Source organism: Ascaphus truei, chromosome 5, assembly GCF_040206685.1.
Source record: "Ascaphus truei isolate aAscTru1 chromosome 5, aAscTru1.hap1, whole genome shotgun sequence".
Taxonomy (NCBI): Eukaryota; Metazoa; Chordata; class Amphibia; order Anura; family Ascaphidae; genus Ascaphus; species Ascaphus truei.
Window position 1 is genome coordinate 31,975,261 of NC_134487.1, and position 26,639 is coordinate 32,001,899.

At 42.4% G+C, this 26,639-nt stretch overlaps 1 protein-coding gene across 8 annotated transcripts in view; it reads left to right on the forward strand.

The window, feature by feature from the left end:
* The window catches only part of CACNA2D1 (calcium voltage-gated channel auxiliary subunit alpha2delta 1), a 717,165-nt gene that overhangs the window by 150,746 nt on the left and 539,780 nt on the right, over positions 1 to 26,639 (forward strand). For all 8 annotated transcript variants that reach the window (XM_075599579.1, XM_075599575.1, XM_075599572.1 and 5 more), the window contains exon 3: positions 13,315 to 13,431. In XM_075599579.1, the coding sequence (XP_075455694.1) occupies positions 13,315 to 13,431 (117 nt within the window). The remainder of the gene's footprint in view (positions 1 to 13,314; positions 13,432 to 26,639) is intronic.

A 26,639-nucleotide genomic window follows, 5' to 3' on the forward strand; every position in this document is an offset into this window, starting at 1 on the left:
GGCGCTCGTGCGCTGCACCCTGCTCGGCCAGGCGATTCGTGGCCAGCTAGGTGCGCGCTCGCCTGGTGTCGCGGCCACGATGTCACGGAGCTGGTTTGCCCTCATTGGGCGAATCGCTCACGTGACGCGCTTGCGAGCGGCAAATTCAAATTTTCTTGCTCTGAGCAGGCACTTGGTCACGCTGGCCACACACATTGCCGCAATGTATTTCATCGCGGCCAGCGTGAGCGTGCCCGCCCGCTCAGCGCCACACTGAACGAGGCCTTATAAACCTGCTTCGGCATCTCTCCTGCTGCTATCCCCTTCTGGCTTCCCATTAAAATCTGTATCACTTACAAAATTATGCTCCTCCCTTTTAAGGCTGTACACTCCTCTGCCCTCCTTACATCTCAGCCCTAATTTCTTTTTATGCACTTATCCGACTCTTACGTTTTGCTCATGGATGTCTTCTTTCTACCCCTTTTGTATCTAAAGCCCTCTCCCACCGAAAACCTCTCACTCACTGCCCTACACCTCTGGAATGCCCGTGTCCTCGATATCTGATTGGCACCATCTCTCTCCACCTTACAGACCTTTCTTAAAACACACCTCTTTAACGAAGCCAGCTCTGCTGGCTGACACCAAATCAAATGGGCTTTATTGGAATGACAAAATAACATTTCAGCATTGCCAAAGCATGAATAACAGGGGGTAGGGTATAATGGTTACACAGTACATGACTAACACTGGGTAGGGTATAATGATTACATAGTACCTGGGTAACAGTTACACACAGGGATGTGGGGGTTAGTGGGCGTCTCTCAGCCTGTGACAGGTGCTGATATAGTTTGCAGCCAGTTCTGCTGTGGTTTCATCTTCTCCCAGGTGGTTCTCTATTTTTTGGTTCTCTTCTATATTAATAATGGTCTGGATATAAGAGCTGAGAGTTTCTCTAAGTGGGCACTCCTCACTTCAGAGTATTGTGTGCAGCACAGCAGGAAGTGTTTCATCTTCTAACTCTCCTAGTTCACATCGCTGGCACAGTCTCATCTCCCGAGGCTTCCAATTCTGTCTGTGTCTGCCTGATTTTATTTCCAGGCTGTGGGCCCTCATTCTGTACTGGCTCAAGGTTTATCTCTGCTTTGGATCTTTTACCTCCAGTAGGTTGGGTGCTATACATCTCATATGCACTGACCTTGGCTCCTTGTAGATGCTCCTTGCAGATAACACCGTCCAACCATCTCTGTAAGTTCTCATTACTTACCACTTAGTGTAAGCTCTTAAGGGATGGGACTCCTTTTCCTAGTGTCTACTTTTATGAATCAAGTGCTTATATGTCATGTGTATTACTGCTGTAAAGCTCTATGTACCTGGATGGCACTGTATAAAGATTTAGATACATCCATTATTCTGGACCCAATCCCACTGTAGCATTTGAGTAGGTTCGTGTAGCATAAACTCGTCCCATTTAAAAGCACACAAAGTCCTTCTATTGGGTGGGGTTAACAGAAATATAAAAGCACTTGCATGTAGTTTTTTTGTGGTAGGAAGTGGCTCTTGTGAGGGGTAGGTAAAAAGGAATCCCTTTCTAAGGGAGCAGTGGAAGATGCATCGACTTACTGTGTCTGCTGCTGATAAGAGAAAGCACACTTTCCTTTCCAGACAGGAACAAACCAAAGGGGCATACTAATAAACAGAAAGAGGCAGGGGGAGTGGGCTAAACCAACTCACGCTATGAGCAGTGAGAGGTTGCCAAGGTAACTGACTGGTGGCTTGTGGAAGGGCTATATTGTAGCAACAATGTTGCAACTACACAGCAGCACTGGCTGCTTCAGAACAGGGAAACATGCAACTTTCACCGGGGAGAGCTGGCAGCCTGAGAGCAGAAAAAATACACAGAAAATATACAATCCTGTTCCAGGACATAAACATCTCGGAATATCCTCGGGTGGGTATTTCTCAGTCTTTATAAAGTATTCCCTTCTTAAATACATACTCCCTACTGTTTTATTAATCCCAAATTCTTTTACAGAAGAAGCTACATTACCAGCTCTGAAATTTTAATATATGAGATAACGTGAGCCTTAATCATTTGGTCACAGCAATGAAATTATTAGATTCAAATGAGCTATTAAGAACAAAGCCTTGAAGCAAAAAAAGTGCCTTGGAAGATGAGACTGCTTACGGCAATTACAAATGACAATTTGAGAATTTTAGCGTTCGACATTAAACGATACTATTTAACACTTACTCGCAGTAAATTAACATTTGGTAATGTCTTCTGTTTAATAACATACAGTATAGGTCAGTGGTTCCCAACCTTTTTTTCTGCGAACCCCAGATTAATAAGTTTTTTCGTGCCTGCCCATCAGACTATTTAACCTATCCCAAGTAGTATAGTGTCCTGAGCTAGTGGGGGGGAACACAAGCTTAATAATTCCCCAAACTGCACCTTCGTATCCACAGCGGCCAACGGCTTTCCCGGTGCTACAAGTCTCCACCTGGACCCCTGCCCTAATTGTTGACCCAGGTTATCCCTTTCTCTCACTCCTTCCCACTCTAACTGCCTCCCACTCTCTAACCCAAACTCGCTCCCCCCCCCCCCTGCGGAATTGGACATTTTGTTGAGATTAGGGTTTGTTAGGTAAAGGTTAAGGGCTTATGTTGGCAGTAAAAATGACGGTGGTGAGATGTCCCTGCTGCAAGGTGAGTGGCGGATAAATGCCGGCAGCCACCATATATGCTAGACCACCCCCCCACTCTCTCCTCCCTGTCTCCCTCCCCCCCCCACTCTCGCTCCCTCCCCCTCTCCCCCCACCACCCCACTCTCGCTCCCTCCCCCCACTCTCGCTCCCTCCCCCCACTCTCTCTCCCTCCCCCTCTCTCTCCGTACCCCCCCTCTCTCTCTCCCTCCCCCTCTCTCTCCCTCCCCCGCTCTCTCTCCCCTCTTTCGCTCCCTACCCCCACTCTCTCCCACACCCGAATCTCTCTCCCTCCCCCCACTCTCCCTCCCCCACTCTCCCTCCCCCCACTCTCCCTCCCCCCCACTCTCCCCCCCACTCAACCCTCCCCCCCACTCAACCCTCCCCCCACTCTCCCTCCCCCCACTCTCCCTCCCACCACTCTCCCTCCCCATGCTCTCTCCCTCCCCCCACTCTCTCCCCCTACCCCCACTCTCTCCCCTCCCCCCACTCTCTCCTCCTCCCCCCACTCTCCCCCTCCCCCACTCTCTCTCCCTCCCCCCACTCTCTCACCCCCTTCCCCCACTTTTTCCCCCCTCTCTCTTCCCCCCCACTCTCTCCCCCCCCCACTCTCTCGCCCCGCACTCTCTCCCTTCCCCCTCACTATCTTGCCCCCCCGTACTCTCTCACCCACTACTCTCTACCCACTCACTACTCTCTCCCCCCCACTACGCCCTCCCCTCCACTACTCTCTTCACCTCCCCTAGTATCTCCCCCCCCCCCTCTCTCTCTCTTTGAGAGGGGGGGGGTGTGAATCAGGTAATTCTAAGCTTTCCACTGTCAAGGATATGTGCCAGGATATCCAGTCAATGTGGTTCTCTATATTTCTTCAACTTGACTTCTGGCGAAAACACCTGTACTTTGTTAATCACAAGTTGTTAATACACTTCATATTATACAAACATGTCAACTCTTTGACAATTTTCAATTTTCTTTGAATCTCACTGATCAGCCTCATAGATTATTATCATGAGTAGTTATAGACTTCAACAGTATTTCAATTCTAAAAATGTGTCGTTTTCTAGAGAAATGCTATTTTGTGGTCCAAACTCCCCACATCTCATTGAATTTAGCTCTGGGTGATTGATACTGTATTTGTGGATGAGGAGATTCATAGTTTTTATGTGTTTTTACCCTTGTCACTGCGACTCCCCTCCCCCAGATATATAGGGATTACTTTATAATTCATATGGTTCCGTAAAGAGCTCCTTTTAGATTATCGTACAGTATTCCCCTAAAATAATAGAGGAGCCTTGCAAGGCCATGTATGATAAGCCCTCCTATACGTGGGAGTAATTATATGATTGGTGTTAGTTTTTGCAACTTGAGGTTAACACTTGTATCTGTGGTTTAATGTCTGAAGCAGTTACCCATTTAACTCCCCCCCCCCCCCCCAAATAGAAAAAATATAAACATATCCTTTTAAGTTACAAATAACTCATACACATGTGAATTAGCTAAATGCATGTAAGCATGCTGGCAATATCATTCTGTTTACATTTGTATATGGATGTGTGTTATAATAATATTGCATATGTTAAAGCTACCTGATAAAATAGAACTACAGTATGAGAAAGCAAAACGAAAATGCATAAATCATGCAAACATGAAATCTGCTAATGGGATTTCTAACTGGATTCACAATCCCTTTGGGTAGGAAAAAAAAAAGAAATAGTAAAGAAAAATGATTGCTGGCACTAATCCTATTGCGTATACCTAGCACCTGTCTTGTGGGGTCTGCCGTGCCAGCAGTTGCATTGTAATGAGTTAGTTCATACCGGGCCTACTGTAATGCATGTCTTTGATTAATTTGAAAAGGTAAAGGTTCTACTGCACTACAATTCACTGCAATTTTTGGTGATACATTTTTTTTTTACAGGTGTAATTTATGATCGAGTTGGCGCAACTTGCAGATACATTTATGGCTGCAAAACCTTTAGGCCTAGATTTACTAAACGTTATTTAACGCGATTTAATGTTGCACCCGGTTAAAGAGATTGCACATTTTGTCACCAATATCGCTTCATTCACTAGCATTAATTTATTCATAAAATCAGTAATGAAAAGGAAAATTGCATATAAATGAATGTTGCACGTCACAAAAAATATTGCAGTAGATTTACCGTTCACGTCTTGGGTGAGAGATACATATGTAATCGGATGTCTTACAAAATCCTGACACTACGATGCCATTAGCGGTATTCAATTCTCAAGTCTATTTTATGTATTAACCAATTCACCAGCGGTAAAGCAGTGATCGTTTTTCATCGTTTTTACAGTACTGCAGCAATCCTCCTTAACTAACCCATCACTTTGTTTTTTTTATTTTTTACCGTATGGGAACCAGTGTTTTTCAGAGTTTTGCAGACTTCTCAGTCCCAGAATTTTTTTTGGGATCATAATGAAAAAACAAACAAACACTATTCTGGTAGAAACATTAAACCTTTAATGGCTAGCTAATGTATAAAGAGTGCAAGCTTTCAGGACATCTTACACTGGCGGCACACTTTATTCTTACCTGGCTAGTACCGCAAGCCGGGAGGTGTCCCGGCTTGCTCGTTGCTTTCCCTCGGCGTGCCGCGCGTCATCGATGCGCGGTCACGCTTCATCGGGAGCGTGCGCGCATGGCGCGCGTGCCCACGGCTCCCCGAGGGAGCCCTGGGTTGCTCCTAATGTGGGGGATGCGGTGGGGGGCTCCGGGGGACCCGGCGGACCCGGGGAGGGGAGGGGGAAGCCCTGATCGGAGGACCGATCCTCCGAGGCTCCGGCGCGCGCCCGGGACACCTCGGCGTGCGCCCGGTTACTGTCGCGGCCGAGACCGGGCAAAGGTAAGAATAAACTCGGCCGCGACAGTAGGTCCCTACTTCAGGTCATTTTTACAAAAGAAACTAAAATTGCATATACAGCTCAACCACCTTATAACGCTGTGCTTGGAATCCAAAGAATCACATCGCATTATACAGTAAACGGACCGCGTTAGAAATAGTGTATGTAGCAGGCTTCCCCCTAGCCCCCTTACCACCGCGGTAGCCCTTACAGGATCGTGCGTGTGCAGTAAAGATAGCGCACGCGGTCCCAATGCTACAGAGGTCCTGAGTGGACTACAATTCCCAGCAGCCTCTGGGGATTGCCCTTTCACCCACATCACGTGCAGCCAGCCAGCAAATAGGGTTTTGCAGCTTCTCCTGTGGAGGAAGGATACAATGTTGCGGGGACCACGTTGTCAGTTGGAGCTGGAAGCAGGAAGGGGGAGGAAGGGTGTAGTGAGCAAGTGGCTCCTACACCAGGTAAGGTAGTTACCCAGATCCCAGGCAGGCCCCAATCCCCACCAGGGTAGTGGGTAGGTACTGAGGGACGGCCCCTAGGTTAGGGACCCTGCCCTTAGGTGTGAGTGTGCAGTCTTGTCAGTGTCACTGCTGGCAGTGCTGTGAGCGCTGACAAGTAGGCACAGTGTGTGTGTGCAGCACGGTTGCTGCAGGTACCAGGTTGTGTGCAGTGTAGCTGCAGGTACCAGGCTGTGTGCAGTGTAGCTGCAGGTACCAGGTTGTGTGCAGTGAAGCTGCAGGTACCAGGTTGTGTGCAGTGTAGCTGAAGGTACCAGGTTGAGTGCAGTGGGTTGCTGCAGGTACCGGTTGAGTGCAGTGCGGTTGCTGCAGGTACTGTGTGAGAGCAGTGTGTTTGCTGCAGGTTTAGGTTGAGTTAGTCAGAGGGGATCCGGGAGGTGAAGGGAGAGGTAGTGTGGGTGCAGGGGGTCAGTGACCCACCTGCATAGGCCAGCTACCCCGTAGGCCCCTAGGAGTGTTCCTGAAGTCACCGTAGGTTGCTGTGCTGCAGGGACGCCCTATAGTGGTAGCGAGCATCACCATTACTGAGTACCAGTTAGGGACAAAGCACAGAGTTGCGGTTGTGGCGAGTCGTTTGGGACCAGACGGCTGGACATTGAGACCCAGGAGGCAGGCCGCTGGTTCGTCTGACCCTTTGCGAAGTTGTTGCCGGTCACCGCCGTGACCGGAACGTATTATTACATCAAGTGCACCAACACCGGTCAACAGGCGCTGATCCCGCCTTAGGCATAACTCTTTGGGGACACTAGCTAAGTGGCCAAAGGACTGAGCCTATACCAATATAGTACTATACATGGACACGGTGTGTGGGGCACACGGTGTGTGGGGCACACGGTGTGTGGGGCACGCGGTGAGGGGACGGAGATGTTACTCCTGAGGAGAGTGGCCGAGCCACTAAGGTTATATGAGCGTTAGAGTATAAGTGTGTAAGATATATGTTATGTTCAGTAAAGCCCTTTGCTATTTCACATCCAGTGAATGTGTTCATTTGTATGTGTCCTGCGAGGAACAACTCCCGCTCTGCTGGGAGCCATCGCAGGTGGAGGCGCTGCACCATATAGTAGTATTAAGAGTAATTCACCCCAGGTTCCCCATGGCGGAAGCTCAGCCCTCCTGGTTGCCAAACAGGTGCAGCACCGCACTGATAAGTAGTCAGATACACCTACCCACCCCAATCTCACTTAGGGTGGGGGTAAGAGGGCTACATGTACAATTGTTTGCATTACACAATAAAGTATTTAAGATACCAATAATCGTGTTGTAAAGTATTCATAAGTACAAAAATTGGGAGCCATGCTTGCATCGTGTTATAAGCGGATTTGCAGTGTAATGTATTGCGTTATAACGGGGTTGATCTGTGTGTGTGTGTGTATATATATATATATATATATATATATATATATATATACACACATTATATTAAAGAATATCACTTGTGAGCACATTCACATGTCTTAGACAGGTCTGCAACCCTGCCTTTCAACCATTATCACCTAGCATACAGTGCTGCCACTGCAGCAAGGGATTTTGGGAAATGACATGCAAATTAGCACGTGTCGCCTTTTGCCGGGAATACAGTATCCATTCACATGGAGCCCATTTAAGCAAATGCATCGCCGTTCACACAGCTTTTAAGCACAGCATGGGACTAGCAAAGCAAGTCAAACCACTCGCAGACATGTTTCAACCTTGATGGGTATCATCAGTGTGAGGTTGGTTTACACAGTGTATATATATATATATATACCGTGTTATTTCAGTTTATTTTGTAAAAGAATCTTACATCTAGTGTATGTTGTTTTGAAGACACAATGTTCCACTACCTGCTTCTTCTCACTCTTCCGAAATCGCAAGCTAACACACTTGGGGCAACAATCGGAGCCAAGTGCTTGATACACTGACACATAGAGATGAAAGTTGAATATGACACTAAGTGTGTCCGTTTTGCTCCAGAATGACCTTAACCGTAGCGCCCTAAACATTTTATACTATATCGTTCCCCTATTGCAGTTCTATATAAAAGTAATATATTATTATTTTACACTCTGGTTTCATACATTTCCAATGGAATCTAATAATGTTAGATGTTAGCTGCCTTTCAGACTATGAAAATAGCTGGCTTTGAGTAATAATGTAGATTGTTTTTGTTGCTAGGTGATAAATCTTAATATAGTGGAATAAGGTCAAAGCAGCTACTGTATATTGCCTTGCCGTTTTTGTATTTGTTTGTTTTTTAACGATTCCAACTAGGGTGTCTGGGCTAAATTGCGCTCATTTTAGCTGTGGGGATCACCAGGTTCCCTTGATACTCACCAGTGAAAAGTTAAGGTTTCATGGGAAAACAAAATGAACTCAGACCACTCAAAAGCCACAGCACCATAGACTAGTTTGCAGGTTCCAATTGAACGTTAATTGGAAATCCATAAAGAAATAGCAATAACTTCACCAGGACCCAGGGGCTCAAAATATTTATTTAGATCCTTATGATTTCCACCCACCACCTCCCCTCTTCCCATGCTGTTAGAAAAAATAGCTAATTTTAGCTGGATTGCTGCATTAAGACACTTTTACCATCTGAGTTAGTATTGTCCGTCATAGTTTTCATTTTATAATTAAAATTAATGGCCTGTGGTTTTATTTTACTTACTTTTCTGTTTCTAGTTCTTCTGATCATGGATAGTGCACAAGAAGCTCTTGATCAATGGCTTATCAGGGTTTTCGAGTAGATAAAAAAAACAGCTGGTTGATGTTCAAAAGAGAGAAAGTACATTGGTAATTGGCATGGGAAAAAACGATGTAGAGTCTGATATCCATTAAATATAATTTTAAATCAAATACTTCTGTCACGTACATTAATTTACCTAATTGTGCTGAGTAACAGCTCTAGTCCAGAGGTACAAAAAAATCATGGGGGTCCGTCGAATCTCGTACAAAGGTTTAGTTGTCCTTGTAGTTCTGGACAAGTATTGATTTTGAGCAACTTTCTGAAATAATTACAGTATAAAGATGTTGTAAAAGGAAATTATACAAATACATTGAAGGGAAAACTGTTAAGCACATTCTTCGAGTAAGTTAATGGATAATCGTAATATTGACAAAAATGCAGTTTGTGTATAACTTCAAATGATGGAAGTAGGAAGCAGCTCTTCAAACTCCACAGATGTTTCCAGTGCTAGTACAGTACTATGATGGACTATTTGGCATAAACTACTGTAGGTATGGGGAACCTTTTTAGCATTTAACATTCAACATTAAAAGGGATATTGGTAGGAGACATGCTCAGAGGTAACAAGGTGGTAGACATAGGTGAGCTACAGTATATGGAATTACTTATTTACTAAAATAGTAGTAGATCCAACAAAGTGGGCAAACAGTAAAATATATAAAGAAAACTTGACATAATCACAAAAGAATCATATGATGTCAGAAACCCTACACTTTTTTTTTTTAGTAAGCACTAGCTGATATACCCGGCATTTTTTTTTAGTAAGCATGATAAATGGACAGACTAGATGGCCAAAGTGTACTCATCTGTCATCTGTTTTTAACCAGCATGATCGATATTGTGAGAAGTTGGTACAGTTATTGGTGTATGCAATTTCACTCACTTCAGTGTAAATTAATGAATACATTATTAACTGCTTAAAAAACTTGAAAAAAGTTATGCTCATGATGCTTGTAGTAAATGGGGATAGGAATAATTCCTAATGTAGAGGGGGTGTAACAGGTATAACAGAACAAGAAAGAATAAAGTAGAGTCTGGAAAGAAGCACTCGACCACACCCCTCACAATAAAGACAATCCAAAAAGTGTACATTAAAAAATATTCTATTTCTTAATCTTGGTGTAGCACTGTTCTCTCCCCCCCCCCCTCTGGGAGATGTTATGGCTGCTACAAGGTATTGTGATGCTGGCATACATGTGAGGGTCAGGAGAGCTGAGTTGGTCTGTGATGTTGAGGAGACCAGGACAGGCTTTTGGTAGTTCTTCAAGTGTCAGCGCCTAAAGTTCCAGTAGCTCCAGGATTTCATGAGACAGTCCCCACTGGACTCCCATTCATCCATACTCCCTGCCAAAATGACTGATACCCAGGCAGGAGTATATAAAACGGGTGCTTTATTTGTGCAGTCAATTGTGATGGTATAGACAGCGGTACTGATGAATAGAAAGGTCCCCTGACTCTGGATGGTGCAGGACCTCTGATAGTAGAGAGGCCTTTTGTTGAATTTAGATGGTCTCCCAGCCCACTAAGGGGCTGGGGGGCACGCTCATCCCTGATGGGAGAGATTCACAGCCCTTCCCGTCTCTCCAACCTCCAGACTAGAACTGACTACTAACTTTGGCACTCCTCCCTGACACCAAGGAGGGGAGGGCATAGTGTCTGTACCACGATTGGCTACACAGCCACTATGACACCGCCTCCCTTATCAGAGAGCAGCCTGAGGTGGGTAAAAGCCCCAGGATTAATCTGTCACAGCCTGCAGGTCTATCAGGGCTTCTATGACAGGAGGAAGGGAGGCAGTCTTGACCAGCTAGGCTACATATGTATAAAAAGCTTTAGAAAAATCCATAGCAACAACTTTGCGCCATACCACATAATAACATGGTAACGTTACCACTACTATATAAAAAATAAGACAGGCCTCCCATAATATACATGCACAATATTACCGTATTGGCCCGAATATAGTAAGGCTTCGCACATAATACGACCCTAAAGTTTTGAAGGTGTTCTACATGAAAAATAAAAGGTGGTGGGCTGCGCATATAATACGAGTACAGGTAGTCCTCGCTGTCCAACGTTTCACTTTACAACAAATGGCATATCCAACGCTTTACAATGCAACCCTATGAGCCGTTTTTAGACGCGGAATGCGTTATCCAACCCTTATGCGTTATCCAACGCTCTCCGCCATTGATTAACATGGGACTCACTTTACAACAGTTTCACTATCCAACGCTACTTCTAAAATGGATTCCGTTGGATAACCCAGGACTGCCTGTACTTTTTTCAGAAGGACATTTTTAGGAAAAAAACATAGCACTATATTCGGGCCAATACGTTATGTGCATCACATTAGCGAGAGTGTTCCAACAAATCGACACAAGAAACAATAACCACTGTATCCCAATCAGAATCCATATGTGTTCAAAAAAGAGCTCTTGTTCTTGACAAAGCTCCAAGAGTGGACCGAAACATTGATCTTTTTATTAAATACATTGATCATTTTCTTCATTACAAGACCCTGTGAGTGCCAAAACGTTTGTGATCCAAAAATAATTGGTACAGTTTAACTTTCACGGTATTGTCCAATCAGAGCTGGTATAATAAAAATTTTTGCAATACTAAATAATTTTAGCTGAAAAAGCTGATTAAAAGTATTATGTGAAGTCCCTTTAGTATTGTGAGAAACTTATTTCAGGAATGAAATGCAGGTCACTGTGATCATGTAACTTCAACTTTGATTGCAATCTTCGCCTACTGTATGTACAGGAAAGGGATGGCTATTATACCAAAGTTGTGAGCCCATCTCCACCCTTTGTTTTCCACTTAAAGCCACTAAATAATAACCCCCTGCTGCTTTCACTTCCTGAGTCACTTCTACAAATCTTCCTAAGTGTATAAAATATTTACTTGCTGACTATTTAAGTCAGTACTCGTCAGACTGGTCGTGGCTTTTGCTTGGGTGATTATATACAGTAAAAAGCTTTTAAGACAGACTCATGCCTCTTAGATAGATCATAGATATTATCATCATCCCAAACACATATCATCCACATATTTGTATTGTCAATTTATTTTTTACATATTTCACGTTATCATTATCACTTGAGATGCTCTTGAAGGTCCTTCTCTATCTTGAAGATAAGGTGTCACCGTAGTCACATGGAGCGAATTCTTTGTTGTAGTATTTATTCAGAGACAAATATATAGTACAGCATCAGATCATCATAGCATCATTCTTTACAGGCATCACAGTTGGCATTGCAACAAGTTATGAATGGAGAATTAGTCAGTGTAAGTTCCAAGTAATTCTGAGTTCAGTACACACAGGATCACACAATTATACCAAGTTCCCGGACATCCGGACAATCTCATATATGTACTTGTTTTTCCCAATTTCAACTGTCATTTCAACATATTATATTTCACTGATAGCATAGTCTCTGATCCTGCTATACATCCTCTACCTTCCTAAATTCCTACCTATCTTCCATCCTGTGATATATGTATAACTTAGAATCCATTCTTATCTATTTATCTTTAAAGTCAAATACTGCTTGTCTGCATATCTGAATAATAGAGAGAGAGAGAGAGAGAGAGAGAGAGAGAGAGAGAGAGAGAGAGAGAGAGAGAGAGAGAGAGAGAGAGAGAATATGGCGTCTCTCCTGTTCAGGATTTGACATCATCATATCTTCAGCTCTGATCAGGGGTCCCGCAACAAACACCGACACGCGTTTTGCCCCCTCGTTTCTTTTATTATTTTTCTATAGTATGTTATGTGTTTTTCTAAAGATTTTTATACCTACAATACTACATTTAATATTTTTGATTATTAACTGCTTATCGTGGTACTGAATAGAGACCTACAGTAATTGTCTTTTTCTTTTTGTTCTGTGCCATTTACATAATGTTTTTTAGGCTAAAATGTATTGGTCTGACACTTCCAGGATAGTAAATTGCTAACAGACTGTGTTAGTGCTTGTAATGTAAATGTATATATCTAGCAGCAGTGACTGTGCCCGTTAACATTTTACGGCACCAAATCCATACCACAATATTTTGGAGCTAATCGTGTTTCGCATCTCCTAATGTATTAATGGATACAATAATGACTGCAACATCTATCAGCTTTACTAATCTAGCATACAGAAAGAACCCAAAAACAAGGGCTCAAAGAACCCCACTAGAATGCACTCATAGCATTTGTACATAAATACCCTCCTGAGGTCAAATCAAATAGGGATAAAAGAGTGACCAAAAACAAAAAAGTTTTATTACATCAAATTGTTCTCACTAAATAGTTAAAATCCATAAAATTGTGGATTTTAACTATTTAGTGAGAACAATTTGATGTAATAAAACTGTATGCTATATTGTTTACCTCCTTGCACCAGCTCACCCTATCTATATTTGGACACAAGATTTATGGAGAGCAGTCTAATTCATCTGTTTTATGTAAGCTTTACTAATCTGTAATATGTTGTAACTTTCCTTTTTACCTTGTTTTCTTCCTTTCGTCCTACAGATTTACTTTAAATACAGACATATGTACCAAGTAGAGATCAATAGACCACGGCAGCTAGTGGAAAGTGCTGCCACGGATATTGAAAAACTGCTGACGAACCGTTCGAAAGCCCTAGTGGTGAGTGTTGCATTGGTTTTATTCCAGGATTTACAACTTATTGATACAGTAATTATTGATATTGTTTAATGTGACAGTATACCTTAATAAGAGAAATATTGAACACTATATGGCTTTTTCTATATGTGCCGAAGCAGCCAATCGGGCCGTTTGTGGCCCAAAATCCACATTTATGTCAATGGGGAATAATGGCGAAAACAGCCTTATCGGTTGGTTCAGCACATACAGATGTGTCAAGAGCTATTGCCTCTGTGGGCGCGAGAGGTTTGCGATGCCAAAGCGCAGCCGGGCTGGGGCTCCATTGCAGCCAAGTAAGCATTACGTTGACCAGGAGGATTAACTCAGCAGGGGTCTCTTCTTCTGGATGGGATCCCCTCAGCATTTATCCAATTGAGCCAGCCACCAGTCTGTAAGAGTTGTGCAGAGGAGTCCCACAGAAAAGCAGTCTCTCTCTGCATCTCCCCGAGCAGCTCTTACAGCAATCCAATGTTTTATTATTTTTATTTTTGTATACTGTATTGAAGCAGGGAGTCTCCAGAGGTGAACCCCATTCATTTGAACTCCGAGAAGCCCCCTGTTTCCAGAGATATAGATCTCTGTAGGCTCCGGAGACCCCCTGCTTCAGTACAGTATAGAAAAATAAAAAGAATAAAACATTAGATCGCTGTAAGAGCTGCTCAGGGAGACACAGATAGAGACTGCTTCTCTATGGTACTCCTCTGTGCAGCTATTACAGACTCTCTGGCTAGGACAATTAACACTTCTTTAATCCTCCTGGGCCGCAAAATATACCGATCGCGGGTGCAGCATACTTGCTGCAGATTTTAGTCTGTTAGTCTGTGGCCATGGAGCCAGTAAATCTTACTACTTCTGTAGAATCAGCCTCCATATCTCTACCTAGGAAGAAATCTCATGTTTATCACCTAAAAGGCAATACAACTCACAGCGGATCTATTTTTGGCATTGATGTGATTATTAAAGGTGTTATTGAAGGAATAGCCCTCAAAAATTACTATATATATATATGTATATATATATGTATATATATATATATATATAACAAAAAACAAGTAAAAGGCGCCACTAGACCAGTGAATGTGAAAAACAAAGCTATGATGTTTGAGACACAGTTGTTCTAAAAATAGCAAGAACAACTGTAACAAGGTGCACAATGTGAAGAAATAATTGATGTAAATATTAGCAGAAAAAGTAATCATGTATCACACAGGGAAACCGCCGTGTATCTGTGCACTTAACTGTGAAATCATCCAAAATATAAAATAAATGCAGAAATAAACATAGAAATGAAACCTAAAAAATGGTGAGAGTATTTGATTAGACATGCAAGTTCATTGATAATAAAATGTCCATCAGTAGATAGAATACATTTCTGGAGACTTCCAGCTGCTATTTATTGGATGTTCCACTTCCACAGAAAAGATGTACAACAGAAAAAGGATGAGCGCGCACTCCATGGTATGATAAAGTACAAAACAGTGTATTGCATCTAGAGTGGTGCGATATACATTTACAGTACATAATGATAGAATTCAAATTAATGGGAGAGAATCTGTGTAGTCACCATCCCGGAATATAACCCTGAGGAAGTTGCCGTGGTTGGCGACGAAACGCGTAGGGTGGAGACTTGACGTAGGGACAACATTGGTAGTGGACGGAGTTGAGCGGAGCTCCATTTGACCCGTGTGTGATCCATCAGGTGGTTCCTCTAGCGCTGCTAAGCACTGCTTCTCCGGTCTGGCCATAGACTATTTCTATTTCGATAATGTGACGTGACATACATTGTTTGGCCGTCGGCATATGTGGACACTTACTCCTGGAAATCCTTGGACAATCTATCGGTTGGTTCCGGGTGACTTTACATATTCTCTCCCATATATTGTAATTCTAATATTATGTAAATGCATATCACACCACTCTAGATACAATAAATTGTTTTATACTTTCACACCATGGAGCACGCACTCTTCTGTTTTCTGTATGTATATAGATATATTGATATTATGGATATTATAGCTGGATATTTATAGAGACATATAATTATATTGATAGAAAAATATATATATATATATTTACTGGTATAAATATTCTGTAACATTAGTGGTCAACACCACACAAGCCAATACTATTTCTAGAAAGAATAAATAGAATTACATTTAGCATACTAGTAAACATAACATTAAAAAAGGGAAAATAAGAAAAAATTACATTAAGTAAAGACCACTTAGTCCACCTAAAAAGCCTATGCTTCACCAGCTATGAAGCCTTAGACCCTGTTTTGATCCTGTGTTTTCCACATTCAGTACATGGTGAGTTATGTAGGATTCAGTGTTTATTACCCTTGCAGATTTTTACAAAAATGTTATGTGACCTATTAACCCACATGCTTTTGGATAACTTACTCTTTTGCTGTCTATGTAATATATTGTTCCTGCAACAACTTGGGGTAAATTTAGCACACATACTGCTTAGTCAACATTTTTACCACCGACCCAACTGTAATCTGACTCTGGAATTATTGGCCATTCCTGAAAGTATTACATTATAACAAGTTATACGAGCGTCACCATTTCAGTAGGCATTTTATTAGTGATATTTTATTACTGCCCAATTTGATGAAAATGCTGATGATGTAATGGAGACGTGGAAGCCGCTTCATAGCATATTGAATAAGAACTGGACGGAGAAATAAAGGATAACATATACAGTAGGGAAGAGCGGCGGAGTGTTAGGAGTTAGGACCTGAAGAGAAGGAAAACATTGTGTGTAATATTGAATATATTAGGGAGTTAAGAGAGGGATTTAACGAGGAGAGAAGCAGAGACTGACACATGGAAAAATTGAGAACATTTGATAAGAATTGAAAAGGGGAAAGTTGAGGGGTAGGGAGAATTAATTGTATTATATTATAATAATCAAGACAGTAGGAATGAGGCCACGCATTAGAGTTATAGCAGTAGGGTGACAGAACAGATTTGTATTTATTATGCAGAGGATTCAGGGCCACATACTGTATACTAAGCTCTTTTACCATTGGGCATCTTCCAGTGCATTCAAATAAATGGGCTGTAAGTTGTTTTCCAGCGTTGGAGCATGTCTTATGGCAGAAGACCGCTTAGTAAATATGGCAATGTCATGATTTAGGCAGAGCATTAACTTACAAGTAGAGGTAATCAAATGTAACCCATATGGATAGAGTTTGGTGCAATATACTGCTACGGAAAAAATATAGAAAGTTTAGGTAGACCGATGGGGAGTTTGAACATATTGGGCATGAGTCAACGGAGCGCCATCTATAAAGAGGCATTCAGAGACTTTGGAAAGGGGCCGTGAGTCAGAGGCTGTAGGAAGAATAGATATATATGTATGACTGTCAGCTGCATAGATTGTATACCTGAAGAGAAAAGACCTCCAAGTGACAGTGTGTACACTCACAGACCGATACACAGACAATGAAGACATGTTAGCAAAAGAGGAAAAGAAAAATAAGAAATAAGAAAGGTACAGAAGGTGCAGAGCAAAGAAAGGGCATTGTTACAGATACCATAATTTTTTGCATGGTCTTGAAGCATGAGAACTCATCAAGGTGAGTTTTTTTTCAGTCATAGATATACCTTGTTTAAGGTGTCCAGATCTCATTTCTATTCTCATTCAATGAAGAATCTAAGTGGAAAAAGGAGACGGTTGTGTGGTAATTAAACTGGAATGGCCATAAACACATTTTATAACATCTTTCTTAAATTAAGTGATTATTGGAATATGCCTGCTCATTTTATTGCTTTCATTGCCAATTGTGGGCATGAAAAGACTAATGGGCTCTATTCAGGTACTTTTGATGTTATCACTGCAACATCGAACGTGTTGGCATGTTCCTACCGTACGGTAAGAAACTTGTGAAAAAACAGTGTTCAGCAAGATGTATCACGTGTTACTGTAGATAACTGTTTGTTACAAAAATGACATATCACACTAGTTTGAATTTGCTTTTCAAGCAACATGCCCGTGCGATTTCCCTCCATCTGCCTGGAAGAGCTGTGCAGAGAGAAGCTGCATCCTCCTCACTGCTCTTACATGTTATCGCCCGGTTTTTATTTGAATGACATAGGATTGAAGCAGCGAGTCTCCGGACCTGAATCACATTAATTTGCTTCCCAAAGAACAGGCCTCCGTATCGGCTGCTGGTATCACCTGCAAGTTTAATTGTCCAGCTCTCACGGCCCACGTGACCAGGACATTTAAACGTGCAGGAGATACTGGCACCTCATACTGGGGCCTGTACCTCAGGAAGCAGAGGGTCCCTGGACCTGAAATGAATGAAGTTCAGGTCCGGAGAATCGCTGCTTCAATCTTATGTCATTCAAATTAAAATAAAAACAGAAAAACAGAGCTTAATTACCTTCATGGCTAACCATTGAGGTAATGGTCGCCTGTAATTTTTATTACATAGGTTTGAAGCCAGGTGTCTCCGGAGCTGAAAGCAATACGGGTCAGCTCCGGAGACACCCGGTTAAATCTGTCAGATGCAAAGCACAAATCCAAACTGGGTGAAAAAAAAAAAACAAATGTGTGTTTATCCTGCGATTTGCATCTTGGAGCTACCTGACCAGCAGTTACTGGCAAAAAAATGAGTTTGGGCATTTTTTGGTTAGCTCACGGCTTGTCAGAGGAAGAGTGATCACGTTCGTTAGAAAGCGGTTTCCAAGCAATATTGCCATGTTATCGAAGCTTTCTAAATAGCCACACATGCATAATCACTTGGAAAGTGCACTTAACAAGCATTAAGTCACTTACCAAAGCTAGCTGATTAGGCCCCATAATACAAAGAATAATTTACAGTCCTATGTTACTGATTTTAATACAGTATGCAGACTTTGTTATAGTAAATATATTTTGTGGATTAAAAAAAAAGTTATTTGAAACAGTTTTAACAACTTAAACAGCATCTCATGCGCCCCACAACTGGAACAATCTACCGGAGACTCTCACTACGTTTTTTCAAAACTAAAGCTGTCTCTCATTTTAATCTGGTCTGTAACTGTAATATACGCCTATTATATATATTATCTTTAACTGTGCATGCAATGTCTTGTATATGTAACGGCTGGACCCCCCCTTTTCTGACCCACCCAATCTCACATTTGCCCGTGTGGTCTAACCGGTCCCCATTACGTGATCGTGTATGGTGGTGCACCTGCAAGTAACAGGACTCCTGAGTCTCCCGCTTGATGGTATTAGGGGATGTCATCAGGACAGGTAGCTGAGGTAGTGGGTGCGAGTCCAACTTACATCATGTGCAGCGCCTCCACCTCATCAGGATCTATGCTTTCGCGGGGAGATGGTCCTGGTGAGGAACTCCTTCTTGGTGGTGCCATCCACTGTCGAGTAATCTCACACTCACACAGTGGGGGTTTCGTTAACAAGAACATCTTTATTGTAGCTTTGGATGTAGCAGACTGCCCCATGCAGCTGCCGGCTCTAGCCGCACATCTTCCCGTGCTGTCCCTTTGCCAGGTACGCCCTCCCGTATTGAAGTGGGATTCCCTCTTCTCTTTGAGAGATCACCCCTGTGCCAGGTCCCTGGACACAGAGTGGCTTAGACAGACTTGATTGGTCAACCTGTACCGCTAGTTACTGCACTAGGGTCACAAAGTGTTCCTACAATCCCTTATGCAGGAGCATACACTTTTCCAGCTACTTCACACACAACACTAACTGACAGTGTTGTGCCTTATATACTTCAGGAGGCAGGCGCATCCCTGATGTCACTATCCAGGGACTCAGAGCATACAGCCACTCCCCTCCATACATAGGGCACCTCACTAGGGTGTGAGGGAAAACCTCCATAACTACTGCTGGCATACCTGTACTTATCAGGACTTACTGCCAACAGAGAGGAAAGTAGTATACCATTATTATGCATGGCTATATATATAATGTACTGTATAACCCTTTTCACTTATTGTAAGTATGTATTTGTAACCACATATTTCTCATTACTACTCGACCTCTCTGCAGCATTTGACACCGTGGACCACCCTCTTCTCCTTCACATTCTCCATACTCTTGGTATTCGGAACAAAGCTCTATCCTGGATCTCATCCTACCTCTCCCATCGTACTTTCAGTGTCTCTTCTGCTAACACCTACTCTTCCTCTATTGATCTCTCTGTGGGGGTACCCCAGGGCTCTGTCCTGGGACCTCTTCTCTTTTCTCTGTACACACTCTCTCTAGGTGACCTAATAACATCTTTTGGGTTTAATTATCACCTCTATGCTGACGACACACAAATATACTTTTCAACACCTGACCTTACACCTGCTGTACAAACCAAAGTTTCTGAATGTCTCTCTGCTATATCACCCTCGATGGCCCTCCGTCGCCTTAAACTCAACATGGCTAAAACAGAGCTCCTCATACTTCCTCCCAAACCTGGCCCTACTACCTCCTTCCACATTACTGTTGGAACAACGATCATTCACCCTGTAGCCCAAGCACGCTGCCTAGGGGTCACACTCGACTCCTCTCTCACATTCGCCCCTCACATTCAAAACATTTCTAAAACCTGTCGCTTTTTCCTCCGCAATATAACAAAGATACGTCCATTCCTCTGTTGCTCGATTGCTAAAACTCTGACTCAGGCCCTCATTCTCTCCTGTCTTGATTACTGTTACCACCTGCTGTCCGGCCTTTCTGCCTCTCACCTGTCTCCCCTACAATCTATCCTAAATGCTGCTGCCAGAATCACTCTACTCTTTCCTAGATCTGTCTCAGCATCTCCCCTCGTGAAATCCCTCTCCTGGCTTCCGATCAAATCCCGCATCTCACACTCCATTCTTCTCCTCACTTTTAAAGCTTTACACTCTTCTGCCCTCCTTACATCTCAGCCCTAATTTCTCGTTATGCACCATCCAGACTCTTGCGTTCTTCTCAAGGATGTCTTCTTTCTACCCCCTTTGTATCTAAAGCCCTCTCCCACCTTAAACCTTTTTCACTGACTGCCCCACACCTCTGGAATGCCCTTCCCCTCAGTACCCAACTAGCACCCTCTCTATCCACCTTTAAGACCCACCTTAAGACACACTTGTTTAAAGAAGCATATGAATAGCACTGTGGATATTCTGAACACATGATACATAAAGCTTGTCCCCCTGCAGACGCACTTACCAGAACTCCCTCCTACTGTCTCTGTACGTTCTCCCTACCTAAAAATTAGACTGTAAGCTCCTCGGGGCAGGGACGCCTCTTCCTTAATGTTACTTTTATGTCTGAAGCACTTATTCCCATGACCTGTTATTTATATTATCTGTTAATTATTTGATTACCAGATGTATTACTACTGTGAAGCGCTATGTACATTAATGGCGCTATATAAATAAAGACATACAATACAATGCCCAGGACATTCTTGAAAATGAGAGGTAACTCTCAATGTATTACTTCCTGGTAAAAAAATTAATAAATAAATACATACATTTCGAATTTCGAATTCTATGCAAATTCATCCATTACTACAATTGCTGAAAAGCCACATTTGAGAGAGATTCTAAACGTATTACAATTGTAACGTGTTTAAAAACTCCACAGCAGCTATCATGTGTATATATAGTAACATGCTTTGAGTGGCTCAGAATCTAAATTTGGTCAGCTGGGTAGTTTCTTGGCAGTGCGTCTATTTCTGACTATGAGCAGATCTCAGTGCAGTGGAATGCTGGATTTTACCAGGTGATAAGAATGGAGAAGCTAGTATTTCTTGTGTTATATCAACTGATCCCTTTTATCGCACTTTAGAAGGTGACCTGTGAACAGCAGAGGAGTACTGATGCTGCAAAAATACCAGCAACATGCATTTGCTTGTAGTATATAAGTACTACAGTGCTTGTGGTATATATTGTAGCAGTTTTTACCCTGTCCGTGCCAGATACAGGGGTGCTGATCATGTTCGGCCCATAAAATAGAGCAAAGAAAGGACAATGACGGTGTACAGTGTATGTCATAAGGGTCCCTCCTTAATATGAAAGAAAACAACATATACCGAAGAGCAACAGTGATACACTGAAAACGGTGTACTATCTTGGTTACCCCTATATTATTGAAGGGGTATTGATTACATTAATCAGCTAATAAGTTGGCCTGTTTTCTCATATCAAATGATTTATAGTCCGTTCTATTTTTGGAATATGACATCATTTGTCTTATTATTACTGGTATTCTAATTATCATAGCAACACCCAATAAAAGGACACCCGTAATACCAAAACAACTGTATGATTGCACTACATCTATTTAGATCCAGCATATGAGTAGCTTGCAAATGAAAATGACTATATAAAAAAAAAAAAAAAAATATATATATATATATATATATATATATATATATATGACTTGGATAAGCATGATCATAGCAATATAATTTACTCTAAGTATATGACTAATACTTTAATTTAGGAAAATACTAAACTGGAAGATTATCCAGGATTAAAAGCATCAGTAAACTGGATAGGAAAAAAAAAAATCCCTAAACTGTCCGGTTAATGCTGGCAGCTGCCTCCCGAAGACAGGAATAGGTTGGTGTGTCAGCCTGCGATGTGCAGATCTTACAGATGCCAGAACGTCTGCCTTCCCTGCCAGTGATGCTCGCAGCAGCTGGCAGTGTGCTAAAATGCTGCACTACCATTGTGCACTCACGCTGTCTGCAACGCTCCTCGTGTTGGACAATTGACGTCAGCGAACCCTGGTATGCGAAGACAAGCAGGTGGTATTCTAAAGCAGGCAGCTCGCTGCAACTGCTGCACTTGTCAGTGGTTTACTGCATGCTTCATTAGCCAATTATATCAGGATTTTTGCAGTAAATGTGGGGCAGCCACACTACAGCAGAATGTGTTTGGGAAGAAATAAGAAGCTGGCTCTGAGCCAAACCATTTGTTGTTTCTCAAATGAGAGAAAGTGACTTGCAAGCGGCAAGGGGGTTGTTAAGTCATTGCTGACCTTCTTTTGCATCAGTTTTGAAGCCTGTTAGCTGTAATCTAAAATAGCACATCTTCCAGGGATTGAGTTTAATAGGATTGTACAGCACTGTATGCTAATGCTGCAACCCAAAAGAGCACAGTTTATGAATGGAGGAAGGTCCGGTGGTTTCATGGTAAGTTTTGCTTTGACAGGAACAGGGGCAATACAGTACAATTAATAATGCACGAGGAAGATTGTTCTTGACATCGTGACAACTATGGAACTCAGACTTTTCCTTTATGGTGATGCAGAGAAAATTGTTTTCTGCTCTGTGCATGAGCAGTGCTAAAAAATATATACTCTTTTTGATGTAAACTCTTAAAAGATGGCCTTAACGCAACCAAAGTATTTAAAACAATTATGTGCCATTATGGCCCTTTTAATGAGTGATAATTGTGTTTCTTTCTCCCTGAAGATAATAAATAATGGGCAGATTATTTAGATTGTTATTCGTCTATAACGAATAACACAAAGGGTCTTATTCTGCAAAGTTCGATAATGCAGATCCGATGCTACCTTACAGAAAGCCCAGTTCAAGTCAGGGTTTTTTTGTGTACTGTAGCAGCAAATCAGCGCAGTCACGAACGGCATACCTGTGAGCATGTGACTGGTTTATGTGACAAGGGTTAATACACACAGCTACCTAGCTGATCCAATCTTCACCTGTGCAAAGTCCCTCAAATGAATAATATCCCCCTCAATCTGTCACAATATGTCTTTACTTTGGTCCCTGTTTACTAAACAAAAAATCTGTTGTAGCAAAATGTGACCGGAAATTTTAATGACTGTACAAAACATGCAAGTTCAATCATAGCCCAAAAATACACTTATTAAAGTCTAGATTTTATATATGTAGCCCTGGTAAGAAATGGGGCTATATGTCTTTCCTCCTCCGGGTGTAAGCCCTGGTAAGGGCAGGCTGCCAGGAGTTATCATGGGTTTCCCCCACCTCAAGCACTGCCCTGAGTGGTGGAGGTAGGTCACCTGACCCTGTGTGGAAGGCATAGACACAGGGGCGGTACCTGCTGATGTCATGAAGGACATGGCTGTCTCTATTCAGTCCTGTCAGTTCCTGTCAGTGACAGGCCAGTTAGTGTTAGAGTGTCAGTGTTAGAAGTGCATGGAGTGCACAGCTGGAGAAGGAGGTTCTGCGGCCTAGGATTAGAGCTGCTAGAAATATAGTGAGCTATAGGTGGACCAATACCTCTCACCCTGCATAGGGGGTGAGGGAAGAGCTAGCCCCACCCTGGGTGCCCGTGGCCTGGGGTGGTGGCAGGGAACAAAGATACCATCCTGAGGGAGAGCAGTCTGGAGGAAGGAAGACCCTGTACCTGACTGATAGCTGTGTTGCTGTTGTTGCTCCTACTCTGCTGCTGACAATAAAGAGCTGCTGCTGCTTTTAAGAGACTGTGTGAGACTGGAATCTCTCGTCCCTGAGTGGGGGACTCTCTGGAAGGATACCACCCCTCATCCTTGGGGCTTATCAGAGATGGAGGCGTTGCACCATTAAATGAGACGGAGGCATTCACCCCAGTAACCTGGTCCTGTCATCCCCCATACCATAGCGGGAGTCTCAGGCCCTCCTGTTGCCAGCAGGTATGCACCACATACATACACGTAGCCAGACCCTAGCACGGACGGGGGGGTTGGCAATCTGCGATTGGCCCCGGGAAGAGGGGCTACATATACCAAGTAGTACAGTGCTTGGTTTATAGAAATAGATTATTACAAGAATATACAATACAATAAAGGCTCAGAGTTTCATAACATACGTTAACAAACATGTATCAGATTCCGCATCAAAGGGTCTTGAGTTGAGAATGCTTCCTTGGTTAAAATCTGAATCTTAATCACAAATGCAAGATTTTTATCCCCCAAATCCTTCGGCCTTGCAAATAGGATAAGACCACCATTCTGGGCGGGTCCTTACCCACCCCTTTCATCAATCTCCTTCTGACATTTTTATGGCTAAAGGAAAAAAAGGCTTAAAGACTGCCTGAATTTATAAAATACTTCCTAACTTCATTTCTATAATAGTTCGACAAAGGGTTCTTTGCTAGTGCGTCTGTATACTTAATTTGCACGCCGGGATATGAAACGTTATGTTCTTAGTACCTCGTTTGAGTGACAAATTAATATGTCACATATGCAGTTTACAGATGCAGCGGCCATTATTTTAACAAACTACGCGGTGTATACCTCGAAATACCAATGTCATGGCGCGGGATTTCTTACAACCTTACTGCCTTAAGACGCGAGTGCAGAAAATGGCATTTCAGTGTTCTGGCTTTTAAACACCTGAAACTGACACAGTAGCACAGTACTGTACACATTGCAATTCATTCATTGCATTGCATTTAATTGCACACAATCCATGAAATTCAAACAAAGCAACCGCGATAAACACGTGTGCCTGAGGCGATTGGCGGCATTCATGCCGCGTGGAGTACAGCAGCGCACACAAAAACGGCGCCGTGATTTGTTAAAATAATCGCAGCTGCATCTGTAAATAGTACTGGACTTCATTGAATAGCTGAACGTGTTGGTTAGAAATATGTATTTTGTATTCTTATGCATCACATGAAATATAAGGTATTTTTTATAACTAGTATAGGCCTCATATTAAATGGTGACCTGTCTGACACCTCGCTGTTATTCACGGGGGATATTTCAAGAATGTGAGGTTCTTTTGAGGCTGAGAAACAAGATTTTCATACCGTCACCAGACCTTACCACACTTCCATAATATACAGTGGCGAGAAAAAGTTTGTGAACCGCGATGATTATTACGGACATTCCATAGTTTTTCCATGATAACCTTCTTGAATCAAAACCATTTTTTCCTTAAATATCCGGTAGGGTTTATATTAACCAATTCCATGTCTTTTGAAATAAAATGATGTACAGTATGAACTAGACAAAGGTTAACAAAACACAGAACCCCAGCAAGCTCTTTTTGGGAACCCCTGAGCCCCCACAAAATATATATATGTATATGTGTCAAAGTTGAGTGCTATTGAGCGTGGAATCAAAACCATTTTTTCCTTAAATATCCAGTAGGGTTTATATTAACCAATTCCATGTCTTTTGAAATAAAATGATGTATGAACTAGACAAAGGTTAACAAAACACAGAACCCCCCAGCAAGCTCTTTTTGGGAACCCCTGAGCCCCCACAAAAAAAAAAATATTATATATATATATATGTATATGTGTCAAAATTGAGTGCTATTGAGCGTGGCATATGTATACAACAGATGACAGAGAAGCCCAATGCTACATCCAACATGACAGAAACACACAGTAAAATACTTATATATTCTCTTGAAATAGGGTCATTTAGTTTAACCCTTTGGCCAAAGGGTTAAACTAAATGACCCTATTTCAAGAGAATATATAAGTCATGTAGGATGTAGCATTGGGCTTCTCTGTCATCTGCTCTATGAACTAGACAAACAATGAATAATTAAGAGCCAGGTTATGTGAAAAAGTAAATGAAACCCTGGTTATATCAGCTAAATTAAAGGGGATAATTTGAATCAGGTGTTTAATAATTAGGTAGATCTTCAGAACTGAGTTTGGGAGGCCCAACCCTATATAAAGATCAGAAACTTTGTGAGTTTGGTCTTCACCATACAGGTGTGTGAAAACATGTCATGCCACAATCAAACAAAATCGCTTAGAACCTCAGAAAAACAGTTTTTGATGCTTATTGGTCTAGAAAAGGTTGCAAAACCATTTCTACGGATTTGGGGCTCCACCAATACACTGTCAGACAAATGGAGAAAGTTCCGTACTGAAGTCACTCTACCCAGCAGAGGTCTTCCTACCAAAATCTCTTCAAGAACAAATCAGCAAATCATCCAGGAAGTCACAAAGAACCCCAGAGTAACATCCAAGGATCTGCAGGCCACTCTCTCCCTGCTTAATGTGAGTGTTCATGACTCAACTATCATAAAAACACTGGACAAGAATGGTGTGTATTTGGAAGGATAGCCAGGAGGAAACCACTGCTCTCTAAAAAGAACATTGCTGCTTTCTGAAGTGCTCCAAAGAGCACATAGATGCTCCAAAGGACTTGTGGAACAATATTCTCTGGACAGACGAGTCAAAGGTACTGTAGATGTTTTTGGCCTCAATGAGACACGTTCTGTTTGGCGAAAACCAAAACTGCGTGGGAATGTA